Raw genomic sequence first — 23,899 nt, 5'->3', positions numbered from 1 at the left:
TCCCTGACATCTCTGTTCTCCAGTATTTCTGCAGCCTTCCAAACCAAAAAAAAAAGGCCTGCAATCATGAATATGCTATCCTCGGTAGGGAAACATATTTATATATATATTTACTGCACAAAAGCAACAAATGAGTAATATATCTGAGCACTGAGTAAATGAAAAACACCCGTGTTCTTCAATACTAATTAGCAAGTTACTATTTTCACCATCACTGTGCTAAGACCACACTGTCCATAAATGGAACAAGAAAATAACTGCAACCAAATAAAATTTGTGAATGATCCTGCCAGGAAAGAAAGAATAACTCCTATCAAACTATCTGCAAGTAATACAAAAATCAAGGGTCTGACTACATCCTCCCACAGCCAAACCCATAGGAAGAAACTTGGAATGAGGAAGAAGATTCTACAAAGGTTCCTGTATAGCACTTCATCCAGATTGCTAGCCCAAGGGGATTTAACAACCAGATTCTACAAATCCCTAACATCTGTGGAGTTTTCAAGAGATCCACCAGAAACACATTCCTCCACCATGCGAAAGCTATATGAAGGAGAAAATACATCACTTCAAAGAGATATTAGGGCCATGGACAAACTATCTGAGTGTCACAGTTTGTGATGGTATGACTGTCAGCTTGAAATTAAATGGCTGTTGAAAAAAAGACTTATGGAGGACTCTTAAAAGCCTGAAACTAAAAATGTATCTGTTTTTCCTGTTTAAATCCAGAGAGCACAGAACAAAATGCTGGGCAGGTACAGAGAGGTTTGTCTAATTCAATGCTGAATAAACAGGCCATAAGCAAAGGTGTCTTTAACAGAGGAAGGATATTATTATGCTGAATATTACCAAAGAAATAATTACTTCTAAAAATAAAGGGGGATAGGGACAGAAGTTACACATAAACAGGTTTAAATCATCAGAAACTGGTTTAAACCTATAACAGAACAGAAGCTCAGTGCACATAAACCAGTTGCAAAATTGCTGAAACTGATTTCGGATAAACCTGGTTGAATGTAGTATCAAACTTAACTGATTTGGGTCAACCTGGTGTATGAAACTTCTGCCCCAGACCCCTTCCTGGTTCAAATTAAATCACAGTACCCCAGCATGCTTTCCAGCCCTGGGCTGGGCAGTGTTGTCTGCTCCAGCAGAAAAGGGCAGGGGGAGGGGGGGGAAATAAGGGAGGGAGGCAGGGACTGTTCCCCCCTCCCCACTACAAACCCCAGTTATGGCCTGTGGCTAGGGAGGGGGGTTAAACCCACTTTCCCCACTTCCCCCACCCCCTGCTGCTAAACTTACTGAAACTTACTGCTGGCTGTGACTGTGGACTACAAATCCCAGAGGCACCTGGAAGCAGGAAGAGGAAGTGTTGAGCAACCCTAGAGAGTCCTGTTACTGTGATCCTGGACTGCAAATCCCAGAGACCTCAGGGGCAGCAGGAAGAGGAAGCAAATACACAGACCATGCTGGCTGTGTCCCAAAGAGCTGTGGTGTAATGCCCCCTGCTTCTGGCCGGAGCCACTGTGTGGCGGCATTACCTGAATCAAAAGTAAATGTGTGTCTGGTTGCTTTTCAGTTTAATCTCTTCAGTTTAGACTAACCTGCAAAGACTGAATTCATTCAGCCTCAGACTTTTTGACTGTCTGTACTCACCCCAGGTATAAATCAAGAGATGGGTATGGATGTAAGGTAATACAAATGAAATAAACAGTGTGGAAAAATAGCAAAGGTTGTATACAATGCCCCCCCCCCCAAAAAAAAAAACCCCAACAAAACCCCAAAACTGATGGAAATTAAAAGACAGATGAAAAGAAACAAAAATAACTATCCAGAAAGGAATCAGAGGATAGCTTTTATTAAAAATAAATTAACTAAGAAAATACACCTGTTCCCATCACAAAACTCTTTGAGTCCAAATATGAAAACTCTGTAGTATGAAACTACTCAAACATCACTTGCGTATTGATGCCCAGACTTGTAGTACATTTTTCTAGGTAGGGTTTCTGTTACTGAGAGCAGGGCTAGGCAGTGGAGTTTGAAAGCTGCAGGGCCCCAGATAACAAACAGGCTGAGCTGCACTTAGCTCATGAGGAGGAACAGCCAGGAACTATATAAGCCTTGCACCTGAGCCAGAACCAGAGGAAGGAGCTCGCTACTGGGAGCAGCGAGCAGCACTGTGGGGGACCTGGAGACTGACCCTGGAACTACTAGCTAAAGAGCTGCCTAGGCTGAGTGGAGATGCAGTATGGGAGATTGGGAACTGTATGTCGAGGAAGGCCCAAGCTGGAAGAAGCCAGCAGAACTCAGTAGAAGCCTGAGGAGAGCTTAGAGAAAAGCAACCCAGCCACACTTCATTGTGTTTGTGTTTTCCTTTATGTTGTTGCTGAGGCTATGGTGCATGGGAGTAGCTGAAAGAGGAGGGAAGGAGGCCATGGAAGATGTCCCATAGACAGGCTTAGATTATTGAGTTGGCAGACTCCCAGACACCTGGTGAACTGAGACCAGGCTGTCAGAACCTCAGACAGTGCAGGGCAAGGCACACAGGACCACCATTCTGGTTCTCTGGAGGAAACCTCCCAGAATTATAATAACTAAGGCATGGCAGGTGAATATCAGGTAGTACTCAAAGTAAGACTATAGTGGAAGGGGCAGGATAAAAGTGGCCACAAGGAGGCGCTACCACCGCTAGTGGCAGATCCCATTACAAAAACGTCAGCCCTAAAAGTGGATCCACATGAGTAGGCCCTTGCACCTGTGAATGAACGAGGCTTCACACCATCACAAGGGTCTACCAAGGCAGATCTGATTGCCAGATTGGAATCTATCATTTCCTATATATTTGTCCAGAACTTCTCTCACTTCAAGAACTACCCAAGATGCAAATAAAAAACAATAGCAGTAATAAAAATAAATAACAACAATGGTTTAAAAGAACAAATGCATTTTAGTTGTGGGTGTATGACTTCCAAACCCACCCCCCCAAAAATGTAAAAATAAAGGTTTTCTTTATCTATGAGTTTCAGTTACAAGGTAGATTAACCCAAACTGAATTAAAACTATTTTGTTTTCATGTTGCATACAAAGGTATTTCTCAAACTTTCATAACAGTGAATCATTTTAAGATAGTATAAAATTATCTCGGGTCAATCCAGAATGTTAAGAACTATCACCCGATCAAACTATTGTGGCTTCTTCATATGAAAAATCATGAAGACTCAAAAAGAAAAGAGAATGATTATAAATACATTTTCTATACCATATCACACATTAGAGATGGATTTATGATGGTAATAGCTCTCTCTGGGGAAAAGCATAATCCACTTGGGACCACAACAGAATCTCAGCACAATCACCCTCTTCTGGCTGCAGTGAAAGACAGATCACTGCCTTTTCGGGATTTGTTGCTGAAGTATTAGAGCCATTACATATTTCTGAAATAGAAACTATGGATAAAATACATATGTATTAGATGCTCAGAAGAAATATTTCACTGCATCTTATATTGTATTGCAAACATGCAGCAACTTTTCCATAAAAATGTATATGAGTAAATTTACATTTTAGATAAAGTTTTAAAATGGTTTATTTTTGCCAAAATGTATAGGTATATCAGATACCAGCCCTATATTTATCACAAATAAATTATTTTCTCTATATTTGTATTTGGACTTATTTGTTGAATATTATACAAAACCCCCCAAACTTTCCAAAGCAAACTCAGGAACCAAATGGTACATTCTACAGCAAACAAGCTTCTGCATGTGAAGCATTTCTACACATACAAACAAAATAATGAAGGCACACCTCTCTGTTCTCCTCCTAGCCAATGAGCCCTAAAATATCTTGAAGGCTATAGGTTGCATGTGTAGAGGGAGTTAAGTTAGCAACAATGCAGACCCAACTCAGGAGATTCTCCACTCTGCATGCACATGCACACAAAATCATGCCCCCAAACACACCCACGCACATGTGAATGGACATGTACACATACACGTGATAGATCATCGCCAGACTGAGTCTTCACACCTCAGGTTATATAGTAATCCAGAGTAGCACTGAAGAGGGAGAGGATAACAGCAGACTGGGCTGCATTAGTAGGAGTGGTGCCAGCTGATCAAGGGAAATAATTATTCCACTCTACTCTGCACTGGTGAGGCCACATCTGGAGTAATGTGTTCAGTTTTGGGGCCCCCACTATAGAAAGGATGTGGACAAATTGGAAAGGATCCAGCGGAGGGCTACAAAAATGGTTCAGAGGCTGGGGCACATGACTTTTGAGAAGAGGCTGAGGGAACTGGATTTGTTTAGTCTGGAAAAGAGAAGACTGAGGGGATTTAAGAGCAACCTGCAACTACCTGAAGGTTGGTTCCAAAGAGGATGGAATTAAACTGTTCTCAGTGATGACAGAACAAGGAGGAACTGTCTCAAGTTACAGCAAGGGAGGTACAGGTTGGATAGTAAGAAAAACATTCTCACTAGGAGGATGGTGAAGCACTGAAACAGGTTACCTAGAGGTGGTAGAATCTCCATCGTTGGAGGTTTTTAAGGCCCAGCTTGATGAAGCCCTGGCTGATCAAGTTGAGGCTGGTCCTGCTTTGAGCAGGGTGTTGGACTACATGACCTCCTGAGATCCTCACAACCCTAATTTTCTATGACCAGGGCCTAGCCACCTCGTCTGTATGCTTCATAAATCCTCCAAGCCAAAGTCTCCACAAAGAGAATTAGCAGATCAGTTTCATTGTTTCACCTAAGTACTTACATTCAGGGCTTCAGGGCTATGGGTATCAACTCTAATTGTAGCAAAGATCTGTCAGGAAAGTTTTTTTTTTTCATATGTAGGAAGGACGTAACAAATGGGCTTTGCTCAAATTTGACTGCAGGCATACAAGATTACTCATGTCTTTTTTACCCTACAATTAAAAACAATATTGCCATAAAGCACTCTCTCCTACCCCTTCTCTCTCTCTCTCTGTCACACACACGCGCGCACGCGCACACACACACACACACAGCTGAGCAGAAAGAAAAAAAAAAAACAATAACAGACACCTTTATCAGTTGTAGCCATCTGTGTTCCTTTGGTTTGATCCAAGTATTTTGGCAGGCATGTATGTAGTTTTCTCCTACCCCATTATGATCTTACCCTGCAAAGAAAATGTTCACTCCTACTTCCTCCTTTCTCCATGAGTTCAAGGGTCAAGTAGTGTTCTAAATCTGTCAATGGCTGAACTTAAAATAACAAGGCATCATTGCTTAGGCTTAATTAGCTGTGATCTCTACACGATCTTTTAAACTTATTTTGAATAATTACAATCATCTGATAACATTACACCTGGCAACATACACAAGATGATAAATAACATAGGATTTTCAAACTAAGATATATGAAGCACTAGGTATTAAAGTGTATAATAAAGATATGACTATATGAATAGAAAGCATAAGATTTAACTCATCTTTCAAGTTAAAAGCCTTTTGTAAAAAAGTCCACTGCTCCTCTAATATAGAAAATGGAAAAGCAGGCTAGGATACTCAGTTTTTGAATTAGTAATCATATTTATAAATTAATCCCTGTGTAATGTAAAGGTCTTTGACATGACTATAGGGGAAAACACACATTTTTTTTTTAACCATTTGTCCACCAAATCCCAAGAGCCCCAAATACCTAGGAAAGTCAGCGACAAAACTCCCATCGATGCCCAAGAGCAGAATCAGGCTCAAAAAAAATCAGTGAGTTACAAACATATACAAACAAAAATACAGATTCTTAAAGAATAAAGAGGTAATAAATCAGAGAGCTCAATTGCTCTTTTGTATTTGATGGATTAAGAAGATCTTCAACATAGAAACTGAGAAAGAGGAGGGGGAAATAAGAGAAGGAAAAAGGTAACATGGTGTAGGAAACCTCCTTAGAAAATATCAATCTTTTCACTAAACATTATATATTAAAGGTCAGACATCTTATTACATCATCTAAAATATTTTAAAAATTTGCCAAAAATAGCCCAAAAAGAAGTTGGCATTTAAAATCTTATTCTATAGTGTTTTCTTTTTGTAGTTCCAAAGTACAGCCTGTTTTCCCCATCTGCTGCGGGCATGCAAAGCTGCACTGTCCAAAACTGTGCACGCTCTCTCTCTCTAGGTGTAATTGTGCATATCGTTTATAAACATATGTGCATATCTAGAGAGAAAGAGTGAACTAAGTTGCGTACATACACACCCATTTCAATATTACTGTATACAGATCATATTTACACACATGCATATACACACACACCTTGTGATATTAATTCAATAATTTTCCCTCTCCACCTCCTATACACAAAAGCTGCTTTTTGATCATTATTACAAATCAATTATGATAGTAAACTATCCCAGTTAAAAATGCACTCATTAAATATTATAGTACTTCTTTTCTGACACCATTTTAGAGCACAGAATTCTATTTAAAGAAAATCATCCCGTATACGCTGACATAACTGAAAATTAGAAGTATTTCTAGGGGAAAACAGAGCAGTGGATTTTAAAGTTGAGAGATGTAACTGCAATTGAACAAAACTAAAAGCAGCATGATGGCAACAAACCTTCCAGGACAAGGTTTTAAAAGTAAAAATAGGGTTACAATCTTGGCAAAACTAGACAAGAAGACAAAATTACTTATGCAAAACTTGTTTACCACAAATCATCCTTGAGCCAGCATTGCACTTGCAAGATCTTCTCTTAGTAAGGATTTCCAGAATCATGCTGAGCAACAGCACATAAAAGCACAGCAAAAGACTACATTAGAGAAGCACATGTACATTCTTCAGGATGCTTCATAACCCAAGACACTGCTTTTATAAATCTTATTCTTCCTGTCTTACCTCAGTTTGAGTTGTAGTAAGGGATGTTATTTTTTCAGAGCAGAGCAAAGGAGACCTATACTTTGGTCAGCTGCCTTCTCCAAAACTGCTTACGTGGTCTATCAAGGAACAGAAGACATTCTTAAAAAACCTGAGTTTTATATTTTTATTTAAAAATTAAGAAGGCCTGCCCCACTATGGATTTTAAAAAATCCCAGTATTTCTAGAACAACTCTGTCCTGAAATAAATATAATGTTCACTGGGTAAATACATGAAAAAAGTTATTGAGTAAAATCATTAAACAAAACAAAACAAAAAAAGCTAAACTATTGAAGCAGGTCATCTAATTTATTTATTGTTTGCACAAGTTAGGTGTATTCTGCATGTTGTTCAACAAGAAAAAAAATAGATATCATATTAAAATGGAAAAATTACTAAAATGTGCAAAACTCTAGAAATCTTAGTTCAGAAATGATAGCTTTTATTAGACCAACTAAGAAATCACAAAAAAATATATCCACCTTTGCAAGCTTTCAGGCACACATGCCATTCTTCAGGCTGAGGACAAAGCCAGCATGGTAAAAATTCTCTTGGGTAGAAAATAAACTTCATTTTGCAAAGGGAACTTTGAGGCTGGAAGTCTGTTCCCTTGGGGTCTATGAGAGTCCTGCATTTCTTTTTGTTTCAGACCAACACGCATGGGTGACTGGTAGCGGGGCAGCCAATCAGGACTGCAACAAGTCTCGCTGCCTGTGGGGGGTGTCCCCCGCAGCTGATCTCGCTGTCCAGGGAGAGTTCCCCTGCGGCCAGTCGCTGTGGCCAATCGCTGGAGCTGCTTCCAGGAGTAGCTGTGGCTGCTTCTGGGAGCGGCTGCAGTGATTGGCCAGCACTTGCAGGGTGGGCACTGGCGCTCCCACCTACCCCCTGTCCATCGCCTAAGCAGGGAGCGCAGCCGATTAGGGGGTGCACCAGTACTCCTCCATGCACCCCCTATGGCTCAAAGTTCCCCTCTTCAAAATGAAGATTATTTTCTACCTAGGAGGATTTTTACCATCTTGGATTTGTCCTCAGCCTGAAGAAGGGCATGTATGCCCGAATGCTTGCAAAGAAAGATAATTTGTTTGTGATTTTTTTAGTTGGTCTAATAAAAGGTATCATCTCTGAACCAAGAATTCTAGAGTTTGGCATTTCTTTTTGACTCAGATCATCACGACTACCAAATACATCCCTGAAAATTAATAAAACATTTTCTTTCCCCCAAATAAGACATGCACCTTGTTTTTTCAAAGGCAGAATGAAAACAAAAAGATTTTCCAGAGTTATGACGGCCTAGAGAAGAGAAGAGACAGTCTAATCATCAGGTCACTCATCCTCCTTTTCCTTTCCAAGTAAAAGCTACAGTTTAACCTTTCCACAGCTGAACTGTCAGTAGCTCTTCCCTGCTTAGTCAAAAGTTGAAACTGTAGCTGCTGCTGGAAACTGAACTCTGGTCAGATCTAGGATTGCTGTTGCCAGGATGCTGATTTTAAACTTAGAGTGAAGCAGGAATCAAAGTGGAGTTCAACCACACCACTGTATCACTCCTCCTCCCCCAAGATATGCCTATGCTGGACTCCACTCCTCCTTCCATGCAACTGCTAGAAAGAAAAGAAATAACAGGTATTTTACAGCATCTCCATGCTTATATTCTGGGTAGAAAACCAGCTTCCCCACCTAAGACATGCACCCCAATTTTGGAAGGCTATTTTTGGTGGAAAATGTGATATGCAAGTAAATATGGTACTTTTCTTCTGGAAGGAAAACTCTCAGCTTTTAAACACTACTATGCCAACAATGCCAGAATAACTAAGTTAGCAATAACCAAAGATAGATAAAATATTTTGTGTATGTTTGCCTAAAATTTTAACTCTATGGTCTTGTGTTAATTTTTACACTAATATCACATTAGTTGAAAAGGTTTAGAAATAGAAACAATTATATGACTATCCCTCAGAATTAAGGAAGAATGTTATAAGGGACTTTTTTATATATAAAATGCATCTTTCACAAGGGACAAGTACCATCGCGGTTTCATTTTTTTCTGCATACTCATTTTGCAGTCAAATATCAATATCAAATGAATGTGCAATCCATGGACATTATCTAAGCAACATTAAAAAACAGCTTGAGACAGTTCCACATATTCATATTTGATTACTCATAAAAGATTGTATATGTGATCATATTCCTCACTAACAGAATGTGTTTACATGTATGCATGTATGTATGTATTTATGTATAGCCTACTGTATAACACACACACGAAACACACTGACATTTTTAAAAGAGCTGTGTTAAACACACGTGTTTGTCAAACCCAGGGATATCCAATTTCCAGGCAGCCAAGGGCACATGCCTCAGTCCTGGGGACTGCATGAGCTGCAGGCCACAGCCCCTAGGGCCATTTATGTCATAGGCAACCCCTGCACCACCCATGCAGCCCAGATGCCCCCTCGCACTATGCATGCTGCATAGACACCCCAGGTTCCCCCCCAACCACGACCACCCTGGCCCGCCTCATGCACAGAACCCTCTTCCCCTTCCAGCTACAAGTACCACTTGTACACACAACTGGGCAGGGCGTATAAATTGGAGAAGGGAGGCAAAGCCCAAGGAAATCAGCAGCTGTGACAAAAGCAAAAAAAAAAGTGAGTGGTAACCAAGTCAGAGACCATGGGCCCCTTTGGGGGTTACATGTAGCCCATTGGCCACCAGTTGGACAACCCTCATCTAACCCATGTAGTAGTATATTGCAACTCTGCTTCTATTGACATTAATGATAATCTATTTAACAGGATTAAAATTAGCCCAATGATAAAATATTTTCTAAAATCCAATCAGTAACTCCTAAAGTGTATGAAATTCTCAATTAAAAGAAAAAAGTGACACAGGCTATTATGAATAATACTATTAAAAAAAACCTGTCCAATGAGAAAACACTCTAACAAATAACGTGTGAATATTTTTCAAGTTAAAAAAGTGTGTTCAGAATAATGTTTGTCAAAACTAGGGCTATGCAACTTCCAGCAGCCATGTTCAAACCCACAACATATCAGAATCAGTACCCCTGTTCCCTCAATTCTATTCACACTCACTACACCTCAAAGCAAAAGGAAATTTAATTATGAGCACTGTAATGAACTAGCAATATTTGTCTGTTTAATATTAAACTGAGGTGGAACCCTTATTCATACCATTACCAAGAATACAATAGCGGCAGAGGAAAAAGGTTAAAATCCAGCCTACAAGAGGAGAGAAAGAGGTATTTTTAATAAGCATAGTTCAACAGGTAAGATGGGCCTAACTGATAACCTTAAGTGTTTGAACATACATTTATCATTCCTGTATCTATGTGATTTTGTATTATAAGAACAGCTTGAGTTCACATTATTTGGGAGACATACCAGTCTAACACTTGCTTCTCAGCATGTCCCATACTGAGTATAATTCAACAAATAATTAATCTGCTATGAAACATTGTAAGCATATCCAATTAATGTACACTGCAGGCATAATAAAAGCTGTTCTTGTTCACTCTAATTAAACAGTAAGGGGCAACATTTAAAGTCTAAACCAGTTTCTCTGATGGTGTAAATTCTCTGTTGGACTTCCATAAATTGATGCAAATAATCTAGGACTGGATTTATCATGGAAGTTAAAAATAGCTCTCTGTTTTAAAGATATTTTAGAAAACTCACAATGTAGAGACAAAGTGCTACTCAGGGAAGGCGTGCAAGATGAACTTTAGCCACGCCATTGCCTGTTGTTCTTTACAATTTCAGAGTAGTATAAATGATAAAAGGGAACCGTCTCCTGTTTGACAACAAGCTAGTGATTGTCACCTGATAAGAAGTGTAAAATGTAAAAATTAAGAGTTGACAAGTGTAGATCAGAGCTGTCCAAACTGATGGCCTGTGGGCCACAGGCCCAAGCTCCTTGCCTGGCTGCCATTCCCCTATTGCTCCAGCTGTAACAATATCCAGAGACTCCAGGTTTCCCCTCTGTGAGGGGAAACCTGGAGTAGTGATGTGAAAACTACTTGCCTCTGGCCCCTGGTGCCAGAGGCAAGTAGTTTTCACTACTTGCCTCTGGCACCAGGGGCAGAGCAGTGAGGTGTAGCATGTCCTGGGGGACTGAGGGTGAGTCTGCAGTCTGAGGGGACATGTGACTTGCCCCAGTATAGCACATGGGCATGAGACCTTCCCTGGTTCAGCTCATGTGGTGTGCAGCTTAGAAGTTGAATAGACTTGGAGTAGATCATAAATATCACAGAAAAGTAAGGCTGAAAGGCACCTCAGGAGGCCAACCAGTCCAACCCCCTGCTCAAAACAGGTTCCTCACTATCCAAGCCATCCTAGTCAGGAGTTTATCTAACCTGTTCTTTAACCCTTTGGCAATAGCCCTCATGCAAACTACCAGGCATAATGCCTAAAACATTGAGAACTTGCCACAGGTAAAGCAGAAGAATGAGGGCACTCTCAATGCCCTGCTACTGTAAGGACAGAAAGCAGGAATAACTATGAAGCAAGCAGAGTGCTGCCTATCATTGTCTGGTAAGGGTTTGCTTAAATACAGTTGATTTTATGAGAAGAAAATTATGTTGATACGTGATCTGTAAGGTCCCTTCCAGCCCCTAACAACTATGATATTATGAATGTATAAATGGCTAGAGGAAATTAAATGTAGAAAGATGGATCCTTTTCTTATATTATTTAAATTGAATGAACATTTTACTGCCCTCAGTTATAATATTCATGTTAAGTATCTTGCCTAGTTGCTCAGGAAAGGAGATTTTATATTGAGCAGCCAGCCATTTGGCACGGTTGGGTAACATGAACCTGGGATCAAAATTAGGGAAGTTTTACTTTAGTTAAATCATGATGCTGCTTCACAGACTGGGTCAAGAAATTCCCATCTCAGACACTTAAACTTGTTACATACTTAGTAGAGAATTTCTAGGCAAACTTCCTTGTTCTTTTGTTGCTTCTTTTACATCTCAATTATATTATAGAAAACACAATAGCTTGACCACTGGAAAGGCAAAGTAGGAAAATGTCGTAGAGATTACTCCTAATTATTCCATCAGGATGCACAGTTTGAATCCCCCCACCTCCAAGAAGGGAGCAGACTTGAACACTGATCAAAGGATATCAAGCGATCTCCCAGGAGAATCAACAGGAAACCAAGACTCCTGCAGGGAACCTTCTGAACCATCCCTATCCCCTGTCTGCCCTTGACCTAACACTTCGGCTCTACCAGAACCTGACTTAAAGCTTCTCCAGACAGAAGCTGCCCTGGGGAGCCCCCTTCATAGAGGCACAAGGCTGAATAAATGACAAGTTAATGCAATGAAGATAGATTTTAACCACCTGAAGAAGGAGCCCTCAATACCCCTTCCAAATGTCAAAAAAACCTTTAATTTGCTGACAGTGTTTACTGGATGTCGTCAGAATAGATAGATTTTTTTTTTCTTTTAACAAAACTGTCTTTACAGAAATGATTGCTTCCTTAAAGTCCTTCTTTGAAAATCATTTGTATTATTACTATATAATAAGTACCTGTAATTTCACAGTATAGCCATGGCTATCTATTTTGCAAATATTACTAATATCATTTTGGTTTTTTACTCCAGTGAGAAAACAAATAAACATATCACTATATAAAACCACCAAGATTGCAGTCTAGACTCAAGTGGTCTAATTAAAAACAAGAAGGCAAATCAGTGTAAAGCAATGAAATGGTTTCTCTAACATATCCTTTATTACTGTTGGCAAAAGTAGAGTAAGGCTGTAGGATTACTGAAACTAATCATAAAATGTATCACAATGATCTGGCATCACTTTTGGCAACTATGACACTAAATATAATGGGCAAACAATTTCTTTTTTAACTGAGATTTTCTCTCTATCCACAATAAATTTCTTTTTTAAAATTAGACCACTTGAGAGTTATGGCTTGTTTTTGAACACTGGCTTTGAACAAAACTAGATTTAGTTAGCAGCAATACAACTGCCTTGTCTATACTATCACAACTACTCTCAAAAGAACTGTCATAGAAGGGAGTTTCACTAATCTACATAAAATGGCTATAGCAATACACAAACTGTATGTAGACCACACCCTTGGATTGTTATTTCAACATTTATTCTCTGCTTTCCCAGTGAAACTAAATAACTTCCAACCTCTTGACAAAAGACAGTGAAGATATGTGGAACCTACTTATCTCTATACTATCAGTCATAGGCTAGGGGCAAAGAAGATCATTTTCACAGAAAGTCTCTTACAGATCTGTAATTCACCAAAGGCATAAGAAAAGCCCAGTGACCACAGATGAGAACAGTTTAGGAGAAAAAGATGACAATATAATTCATCACAGCACAGTTCATTATGTTAACTATGCCTAACAGGACAGACACTAGCACACTGCTGTCTATTTTCTCCAACAACCATTAAATGCAAAAATACCTTTAAGGCAGGGGCCAGGAAACTAAGACCCCCCCCCCCTCCCTTTTATGAGATGCCCATCTCAATGAACCACACACCTTCACTTGTCGTCTTTCTGACCCCCACATGTTGCCTACCCTGGAAGCCAGCTTCAACGGAAGGAGTGAAAAGTACTCTTAGCAATGCCTAGCCCACGATCTAGTAGCTTGCTTGAAAGTGGGTGATGAAGGTTCAGATCTGAATAAGGATGTCTTAGGACCTGGCTCTCCTATTCCCTAAGCAACACCCTAATCACTACACCAGTGGTGCTCAACCTTCTAGCCCTGCAAACCAGATGAATGGCATGAGGCTGACCCAGCACTCCAGAATGAGGCTCCGCACCACCTCCACCCAACCCATCATCCTTCATTTGGTGTACAGGGCCACATCATCCAGCCTGTGGGACTCCCCATGAGTCCATACATTGGCGGCAAAGGAGCAGCAATTGCTGCCACTTTTCCTCTGTCACTAAATTTTCAGATACTGGGGAGCTGTGCTGGTGAGATGACTGGCTTCTGTGGGCCAGATCTGAACTAAAAGAAGGGGCCCCTTCCTCCAACGTTGCTAATTAGTGGCAGAACTAGAACAGAGTATACACAAATACCCTGACAGAACAGGACTGCAATAGAATGTAAGTGCCCTCAGAAGAGCAAGAAGAATTGCACTGTGGGGAGGTAGGATCTAAAAAGCTGCTAAATAGCTAACATAACACTTAAATATCTAAAGTTTGCTGCAGAAGTGCTACATGCCCTCCATTGAGGAAGACCTGGGTTTGGGTCTCCATTTTCTCTAAAAATTCCAGGAAAGCATTTTTTCTAGATGAGTTGACTTTCTTCAAATGGTCAGGCAGAAAAAAAAAATGTTAAAATCTCTGAGAGGGAAGTTCAACAGTTTCTGGGTCAAATGGTATGGTTCCAGTGATGGGACAGTAATATAAGAAATGATGCATTCATTGATAAGTAAAACAATGAAAGGACTTGAATTACGTCTACTGTACCAATTGACTGCCCCTATATATATTAGCCTATCAGCATCATTACTTGAACACAGCTACTCTGCTTCCAGTATAGGAGGTGGCCTATCCAAACTCAATGATGCCACTGCTAGACATGATAATGCTACTATATAAACCTGGCTTTAGTGGACTGAGCAAAGGAGATCCAAATTCCATTGCTAGCTCTGCCACCAGGCTGCAGAGTGACCTTGGGCTAATATCTCCATCATGTGACACCTGATTTTCCCCAGCTCTAAAAACTGCACCTCCTTCGTAAATCCACTCTGAAATCTACTGGTTTCAGAAGAGCACTGTATAAGATTTCAAATGCGATACTGTTGTCACAACAGGACTAGAGATTTTCTTCTTCACTATAATGCTAAACTTCCTAATTTCTTTTTTCACCTTGAACAATTTTAGCTAGCATTCCAGAAAGTGTACCTAGCTATAAGCCCTCATGTTTCAAAATATAAATCAACTGCTTGGAAGTCACAAGAAACTGGATAAGAATGCTCTTGTGCAACTGTCAACCCTGACACCTTTCAGAAAAGCATGTAGTGTGTAACACTGGCAGATGGGGAGCTGGACCAGTGATCTGATCCAGTAAGGCAAGTCCTATGAATTGGTGTGAAGGATAGGAAAAAAAATCTTTGCTCTTCCAGATGGTGGATTAGGCAACACATTTATATTAATCAGACACTCCTCAGCAGAGCTCAGGAGAAGAATCATAACAAGAACCCTACACCATGCTACTAACAAAGGATGAAGATACAGTGATTGGATACCTTATGCAGAAATTGTGCCTGGACTTCACTAGTCTCTCATATACGCATGCATGGTATTCTTCTAGATAGTCAATAAGTTAATATTTTTCAAGCTTGAAAGCAACCTTCTATGTTGTACCAACTCTAGCACACATACCCACTCCTTTTCCAACCCAAGGTGGTGGGGAGGAGGAAATCAATCAATCAATATTTTACTGCCCTCTTTATCAATCTCAAGTGACAAATTTAGTACCCAGCATTCTCTGCACTTTCTTGGAATTACTTACATGCCCATTAACAATTAAGATGATATTTGCCTGCAGGTGGCCAGATATTATGAAAGAATGAAGAAGGCATTTGATTTATTCTGTAATGTACTTTTACTTAACTGGTCCAACAGCACATCCGTTGTAATACAATCAGTGAGGAAAATGTGAAAAACAAAAAGCTCCCTCATGAACAAAGCCAAAAATCAAATTATGTATCCATGCAGAAACAGCTCATATCTTCAATACTTCCCCTATTGTGCTTTTATTCTAGGAATAATTTTATAGGTGTCCCTGGCTAAGCACTGAGGAAAGGTAAAGTGATATGCTTCAGTAATTTAATTCTTTTACTATTCAAGCATGTAGTAATAAAAGGGTGCAAAAGAAAACATAACAAATAAAGGAATGTCTGATTCTTGTAATACTGTATTTGCTAGGATCCTATGGTACACTAACCCTAATCTATGTTCTGGTTCAGTTACCATTAACATTGCCACACTGAAAACAGGATTAATAGCAAAATGGATAGAGCTAAAACCTTTGCACTTGACCTGATACAAGAAGACACACTTTTAAAAAGGAGCACTTACGAGGTTAGAAGTTTAAGTATTACAAGTCATGTCCATGTTCTCATGTATAGTCCCAGTTTCTTAAGAACAGAAGGTAAGCAGTAGATTCTGAGATTGAAATCTGTGCACTCAAAGAGTCAATCCTTCAAATCACTACTTTCGCAAAACAAACACAAACTATCATGGGAATACAGGCACTAATTTCATTGCTTATTCAGAACCCACTGATGGTTGGCTTGCCCAGAGAATGTCAACTGCAGTGGTTCTTGTTCAAACATGGGCAAGGAAAAGCATTCCAAAACAAGCTAAATTGTTACATACGGCAAGCAGGGTAAAAACAGTCTGCAACGGATTAAGATTTTTTTTTTTAATTTGATAACTGATTATAAGTTTATAATGTATTTCTAAAGAAGCACAGTGAACTAATTATGTTTGTGTTGGGAGGGGGGAGGAGAGACGAAAGCATTTAAGATGCTATAAAGATGCAACCAATAATATGAAATCCTAGCTTCCAACCCCTGCTTTTAATATTCTCTCTAGAAAAAACATTTGCTTTTGATTTCAGGAGTGGTTTGTGATCAACAATTTAAAGATGGTTTAAAATTTCAATGGTTTCTTTCTTTGTGCCTGAATGTTCTTATTAAGCATTTTTACAATGTGTGAACCTACTGCAACCATAGGGTCCTGCAAGACCTCTCTCATCCAAGCACTCCTAGCCCCCATGAAGAGTGTTAACATTTCAATTGAACTATTTGAAATGAGAGCTGCAAGAGTTGGGCTCAAATTCTCACTGAGATAATTCCCAGAATACCAGACTATCATGAAAAAAATATTACACATTACTCATTTGGCTTGTTTGTGTTATTTTTTCCTTTATTTTACTATCCAGGTTTGCAAAGAACAATATATTAGCAGATTCCTACTAACAATCAGCTACATACTTTGAACCAATGATTCAAATTATTTGTAAAATACAATACCCTTCAGATTTGTCATAATTCTTCCTAGTGTTGTATACTATGTACTTTGCTAGTTACTACAACAATACAAGCTTCCTCTTCCAAACTGACAAATCTTTTCTGAGTTAAAAGCAACTGCTTAAATTACTGCCCTCAAATAAACAACCATTTTTAACTCTCTTAACAACTACCAAATCTAGAAGAATTCATTCGTACCGTCTTAATAGTCACAACAAAAAATTAAAATAAAACAAAAAAATATATTAATTGAAACAAAAATACCTCATGTGCCAAATGACAATATTCTATATACCACATTCAGTGCAACTCTTCACAAAATCAGAGCATTTCTGATGACTTGGCTATTGTAGAACATGCCTTTAAGTGGAAACATAGGTGGGGAAATCCCTGGGATGTAAAAAACTGTGCAAAACTGAGGTAATGTGCTCAGTTGGTGAGAGAAATGGTTGAACCATTATGCACTTCCGGCATCCCCTACAATAGTGCTGGTTCCAGACTTCCAGTGAGCAAAAATGACTCGCAAGAAAAAGTAGAACGGAAACTCAAAACTATAGTAAAAAATAAAACAAAGTCCCACCTTCACTATCCCAATAAGTTTCCACCCAAAAGTGAAGGTCGTCAGTGTATGCCTTACCTATGTGATGGATTTACTTTCAAATGCAACCTTTAGAAAAAAAAGTAAGCCTAACGTAGTAACTAATATTGAAAAGCCTGTTTTCTCATGCTTCACTCTTCAGCCTAGTCACAGGGAGAACATTTTAAAACCAGTTAGTCGAGGGTTTATAGAAAGTGGCATTCTGCAAAAAATAAGCAATCGTTAGCCATTTCAAAGGAAAAGCAATATTGTGTTACTATCTTTAATACCTTATTAATATCTTTTAATAAAAAAGAATAACAGTAGCTTGAGACCTATCTGAGAGATCAAACTGTTAACACCACAAGCCAATGAAGCACAAATAGGGTCAATTCTCTGGCTCTGTCTGAACTATTCAGACATCAATACACTACTGGCTGCTTCTCAGACCAGTAGTGATGTGACAACTTCAGAGAAGGCAACTCAGCCACAGCTCAGATGGGAGTGGAAAGTCTTTTTTTTTTTTTTTTTTTTTAAATGAAGAGTATAGCTAAAATGAGTTGTGAAAAGACCTGAAAAGGCCTTTTGAGATTGAAATCTTTATGTCTACTTCTTCTTTGTTTAGCACTATGTTGAAGGTAGCCTAAAAAAAAAAGGTAGGCCCATCTCCTAAAAATCAGAAAGAAAACTGCTGCAATCAAGAAATATTGCTGATGCTGCTCTATGCATAAATTCAAAGAAAAATAATTTGTTGCACAATGATGTAAAAGGCTCTTTCTCTGGCAAAATAATGCAGTGAGAAATAAGCTATTGCAGCTTTGACTGAAAATGAACACTGATATCTGTGAAATCAGAATGACCAGTTAACATGACAAGTACAATTAATTTAGAGAAATGGTTAATTTAGAAATGAAAGAGTAAATATTTATTTAGTAAAGTATTTTACCTCTGCTCGTTGTGTTCGGGGCAAAACAGCTGATTTCTCAATGGCATAAACATCCACCAGGTACAGACGTGCTCCTTGCTCTCTGTCCAAAATGGCAGCGGTCTGGATTACACCAGTATGGCGCCCAACGGTAAACAGACGTCCAAGACTTTTATCTTCGCAACGCACTGATACAATGTAATATTCCACTTGGGCTTCAGAGCCTCTTGGACTAGCTGCTTCTATCGCTATTACATTTGTCCCAATTGGTTCACCTTCTTTTAAAATAGTAATATATTTTGGCTGTGTGAAAACAGGTCCATCAACTCCTTGCAGAATAACAGTCATCTCAGTGGTTGATTTTCTTCTTTCAGGACCAAGGTCTGTAGCTGCAACTATGAGGTTGTATATGAGCTGAGAAGGTACCAAAGCTGAGGCCACTCTTAAGTCTCCACTGTAACGATCCACAATAAAGGTTTCAGTATCCCCATTGATTATTTCATACTCAACTTCCCCATTTGCTCCTTCATCAGGATCTGCAGCAATAATTGTAGTTAGGACTGAACCAATCACAACTGAAGGGTCTGCTGCAAGAGCATTTTGCGATATGAATACAGGCACATTATCATTTTGATCCGTAACTAAAATAGTCACATTTTTCACAGCAAATCGTCTAGATTCCACGGGAACAGCCTGATCAGTGGCTTTGACTGTTAACTCAAAGAGATTAGCAAATTCACGATCTATTTCAGCATTAGTAAATATCGTTCCTCTGATTTCATCTATACGAAAATGGTTACCTCTTGGCATTTGTTGAATGATTGCATACATTAACTGCCCATTAATATCTGCATCTGGATCCCGAGCAGTCACAGAAATAACAGAACTACCAACAGGAATGTTCTCAACAATAGATTTAAAAATGTCCCCAGGAGGAAAATTAGGAGGATTGTCATTAAAATCCCTAACATGTATTACCACTGACATTGTTGAAGACCGAGGAGGCCTGCCTTGGTCCTTTGCCGTAATGTTTAGTTTAAACAGAGATTGTGTTTCAAAGTCCAACTTTTTTGCCAGAAAAATACTGCCAGTATTGGGACTGATGCTAAAGGTTCCATGGTTATTAGTCCCTGTAATGCTATAATGGAGATCCGCATTGTCACCCGAATCAGAATCAGTAGCAGTGACAGAAGATACAAGTTCACCAATTCTCATGTTTTCCAAGACATCCACAAACAAAGTAGACTTAGGGAAGGAAGGACTGTTGTCATTTTCATCTAGTACATCAATGCTTAATGTACAAGTTGAACTGAGGGAAACTGTCCCAGAATCTACTGCTTGGATGATAAGCGAATAAGATGCAGTAGCTTCATGGTCCAGCTTGCCTACTAATGTTACCTGTCCCGTGCCACTATCTATTGCAAACTGGTTTTCTTCATTTCCTTTAATTACAGAATAGTGAATCAAGCCATTATTACCTTCATCAACATCTGAGGCAGAAACTCTTAAAACTTGTGTTAGATTTGCTGCTAATTCAGATATAGTAGCTCGGTAGAGGTCTTTTAAAAATTTGGGTGCATTATCATTGATATCTTTCATATAAATTTGCACAGTTGCCTGATCCTTTAGAGGTTTTGGCAACCCCTGATCTGTTGCTATAACCGTAAGACTAAATACTGCTGCTCCCCTTTGCCTCATAAGAGATTCCCTGTCAAACTGATGAGTACTTGTTATTTCCCCAGTTCCTGTGTTCAACTCAAAATCTGGCTGCATATTTTCAAAGGAATACCTAACTTCACCATTTGGTCCAAAATCTTTATCAACAGCATTTATTTTACCCACAAATGAACCACCACTCTGTTCTTCTTCAAAATAAAACACATAATTGGTACTGTTAAACAATGGTCTATTATCATTTACATCCTCTAAAATTATTGTGACATTTACAGTAGCACTAAGCGGTTCTACTGCTCTATCAGAAGCGACAACCAGTAGAATATATCTTTCTTGAAGCTCACGGTCCAGTTCACTCTTTATATACAGCTGGCCATCTGGGAATATGCCAAAGGCATCCCCGGTATTTCCTTCAGTTATAGCATAAGCTATTTCTCCGTTTGCTCCTGAATCCTTGTCAGAAGCTTGCACTTTAAAGAATCTGGAATTCACGGGTTCTGACTCCAAAATAGTGACTTCATAGGAAAGCTGATCAAATACAGGTGAGTTATCATTTACATCATGAACAGAAACAGCTAAAATAAAACTGGAGGAGAGCTGTGGAACTCCCATATCCGAGGCCAAAATTTCTACCTGATAAGACCCAGCAATTATGTCAAGTGGCCCTTCTAAACTTATGTTGCCATTTTGTTCATTAATGGAAAAAAGGCCCTTTGGATTCTGCTTAAGGCTATAAAGGACCATGCCATTGACACCTTCATCGGGGTCAACAGCTTTGGCTTGAAATATGGTATGCCCAGCTTTCCAGTTCTCAACCACATTTACACTTTCCACTGCATGAATAAAATGAGGGGAATTGTCATTTAAATCTTTGACAGTTATATTGACCATAGTGTCTCCAGTTATTGCCCCCCCACTAGCCACCACTTTTAGCTGGTAAAACGCTTGCTCTTCCCGATCAATGATACTGGCCGTGGTGATCTGGCCCGTCACTTTGTTAATGGCAAACATGCCCCTTTGGTCACCTGTTGTAATAAGGTAGGTGATGTTGGTGTTAAGGTCCATTGTAGAAGCATAAACAGTGCCAACATGATAGCCCAGAGCAACGTTTTCAAAGACAACAAAGCTGTATACATCCTGGCTGAAAACTGGGGGGTTGTCCTGAGTGTCCAAGACAGTGATGGTGACTATGGCCTGATTTTGGGAGTGGAGATGTCCACCATCAGTGGCCATTATTTGTAACTGGTAGGCAGTCTTCTCTTCCCTGTCAAGGGCAATTTTTGTAGTGATGACCCCTGTCTGAGTATGGATCTGAAACCTGGAGGTGTCTCCAGCTGAGATGCTATACTTGACTGTCCCATTGAGTCCCATGTCTGGGTCGGTAGCAGACACAGTGGTAAGATAGCTGCCTGCAGGCTCATTCTCCTGGATATGGGCAAAATACTGAACTGGGTAAAACACAGGGCTGTTGTCATTCACATCCAGCATGCTCACGTTGACCCGGGCTACTGAGGAAAGGGGAGGAGAACCTAAATCAGTGGCCAAAACCTGAAGGGAGTAGTAGCTCTGTTCTTCTCTGTCTAATTGTGTGATGGTACTGAGCTTGCCTGACACAGGATCCAGGCGGAAGACCCTGCGAGGGGCCATCAAGGGGCCAACTGCTGCCACAGTTGGCTCAGCTTCCTGCAAGGAGAAGCGCACAGTCCCATTGTCCCCCAAATCCCCATCAGTGGCACTCAAGACCAGCAACTCAGTGCCTGAGGGCGAGTTCTCAGCCAGGGACACCTGGTAACCTTCTGGTTGGCTGAAGCGGGGTCTGTTGTCATTAACATCCAGGATGGTCACCATCAGCTGAGCATAGGAAAATTTGGGCTGTACTCCTTGGTCACGAGCACTGATGTTCAGCACCACCTCTGAGGCCCTCTCTCGGTCCAGCCCACCAGAGGCTAATATGCCATTACCGGGGCCAGTAACACCAGTGTCAGTGCCCGCAGTGGTGACCAGGCCACTGTGCTCACTGATGCGGAACCAGCCCAGCTCATTCCCAGAAACAATGCTGTATTTGAGGTTGGCATTGAGACCAGAGTCACGGTCAGTGGCACTAAGACCCCGCACATAGCTGCCCAGTGGTACCTCCTCACTGATATTGACCTGGTAAACAGACTGCCCAAAAACAGGCGGGTGGTCATTGATGTCATTCACAAATATCACCAGGCTGGCCACTGAAGAGCGACTCACTGGGGCAGGAACTGCCCTGTCCGGAGACAGGGAGGGACTAGGGGACCCTGGTGATGGTGGAGGAGCCCCAAAGTTATCAGCCACAGCCACGGTAAGATTGTAAGCAGGGATACGCTCCCGGTCCAGTGCAGCTGCTACTTTGATGAGACTGAGGTTAGGCACCTTGCTGCTCTGCACCTCAAAGTGACGCTGCTCATTTCCTGCCAGGATGGACACCGAGATGTTCCCATTGGCAGCAGGCGAATCAGCATCACTCACAGTTAAAAGTGCCACCACTGTGCCAGGAGCGGCATTCTCATCCACTGATGCAAAGCGGGAGGTGGCAGGGAAGTAGCGGAATTTCACCCGCGGCTCATTGTCGTTCACATCAATCAGGCGGATGAGGGCCTCAGCTCGGCCGCTCAGCGCTGGCACTCCCCTGTCTGTGGCCTGCACAGTCAGTGAGTATTGCCGCCGTATCTCATAATCCAATGGCTCCCGGATGCGAATCACCCCGCTCTCGGGGTCCACCTCAAACGGGATATTCCCAGCCCCTTCCCCACCACCACCCTCCGCCCCCTCCAGGCAGTATCGGATGTCAGCATTGGTGCCTTCATCAGCATCAGTTGCTGCCACCTGAAGGACGCTGGCCCCAACTGGTGCATCCTCAGGCACCCGGGCTTGGTAGAGCGCTTGGCTGAAGACGGGCGGATTGTCATTGATGTCCTGCACGGTGACGTTGACCTGCAGGTATCCACGCCGCCGTGGCTCTCCCTTGTCCTCTACCTGCACCAGGAGCTGGTAGGTCGGGGTGGCCTCTCGGTCCAGCCCGCCCCGGGAGACCAGATGCAAGAAGGCTCCTTCCCCACTGGGATTGAGGGTGATGTTGAGCCGGAAACGCCCTTCCTCATTGCCCCCCACGATGCGGTAGGAGCTGTGGTCCACACCATTAGTGCCACTGTCCGCATCAGTGGCCGTGTCCAGAATTAGCTGGCGGCCGCTGCCCGTGTCCTCTTTGAAGGTCACCACAATGGAGGGATCCGGAAAGACGGGCGCATTGTCATTCAGGTCCAGCACCAGGACCCGCACCTCGCTGGGGTACGTGGGCTGGCTGGACAGCACCACCAGGTCCATCACGTCGCTGGCAAGGCTCTCCCGGTCGATGGTGGCCCGGGTGTGCAGGGCTCCGGAGGTGGCGTTGATGGAGAAAAGGGCATGGTGCTCACTGAGGCGGTAGGTGAAACCCGGGCGGGTGGCGACGGTGCCCACCCAGGCGCCCGCGGGCTGCTCCTCCAGCCCTTGGAAGACCTGGCGGGGCTCGGCGCACGCTCCATCACGTCGCTGGCAAGGCTCTCCCGGTCGATGGTGGCCCGGGTGTGCAGGGCTCCGGAGGTGGCGTTGATGGAGAAAAGGGCATGGTGCTCACTGAGGCGGTAGGTGAAACCCGGGCGGGTGGCGACGGTGCCCACCCAGGCGCCCGCGGGCTGCTCCTCCAGCCCTTGGAAGACCTGGCGGGGCTCGGCGCACGCGGGCGGCGGCAGTGGCAGGACCAGGGCGCACAGGAGCAG

At 41.5% G+C, this 23,899-nt stretch overlaps 1 protein-coding gene and 1 pseudogene across 1 annotated transcript in view; one reads left to right on the top strand and one right to left on the bottom strand.

Annotated features, from left to right (window-relative positions):
• The window catches only part of FAT4 (FAT atypical cadherin 4), a 252,930-nt gene that overhangs the window by 218,614 nt on the left and 10,417 nt on the right, over positions 1 to 23,899 (bottom strand). The window contains exon 2 of the mRNA XM_014522959.2: positions 18,462 to 23,715. Coding sequence (XP_014378445.1) covers positions 18,462 to 23,715 — 5,254 coding nt within the window. The remainder of the gene's footprint in view (positions 1 to 18,461; positions 23,716 to 23,899) is intronic.
• On the top strand, positions 6,576 to 6,883 carry LOC112551327 (annotated as a pseudogene).

Source organism: Alligator sinensis, unplaced genomic scaffold (genome assembly GCF_000455745.1).
Source record: "Alligator sinensis unplaced genomic scaffold, ASM45574v1 scaffold1029_1, whole genome shotgun sequence".
NCBI lineage: Eukaryota > Metazoa > Chordata > Crocodylia > Alligatoridae > Alligator > Alligator sinensis.
Note: the sequence above shows the minus strand (reverse complement) of the source record. Positions and strands in the feature narration are given on the sequence as shown.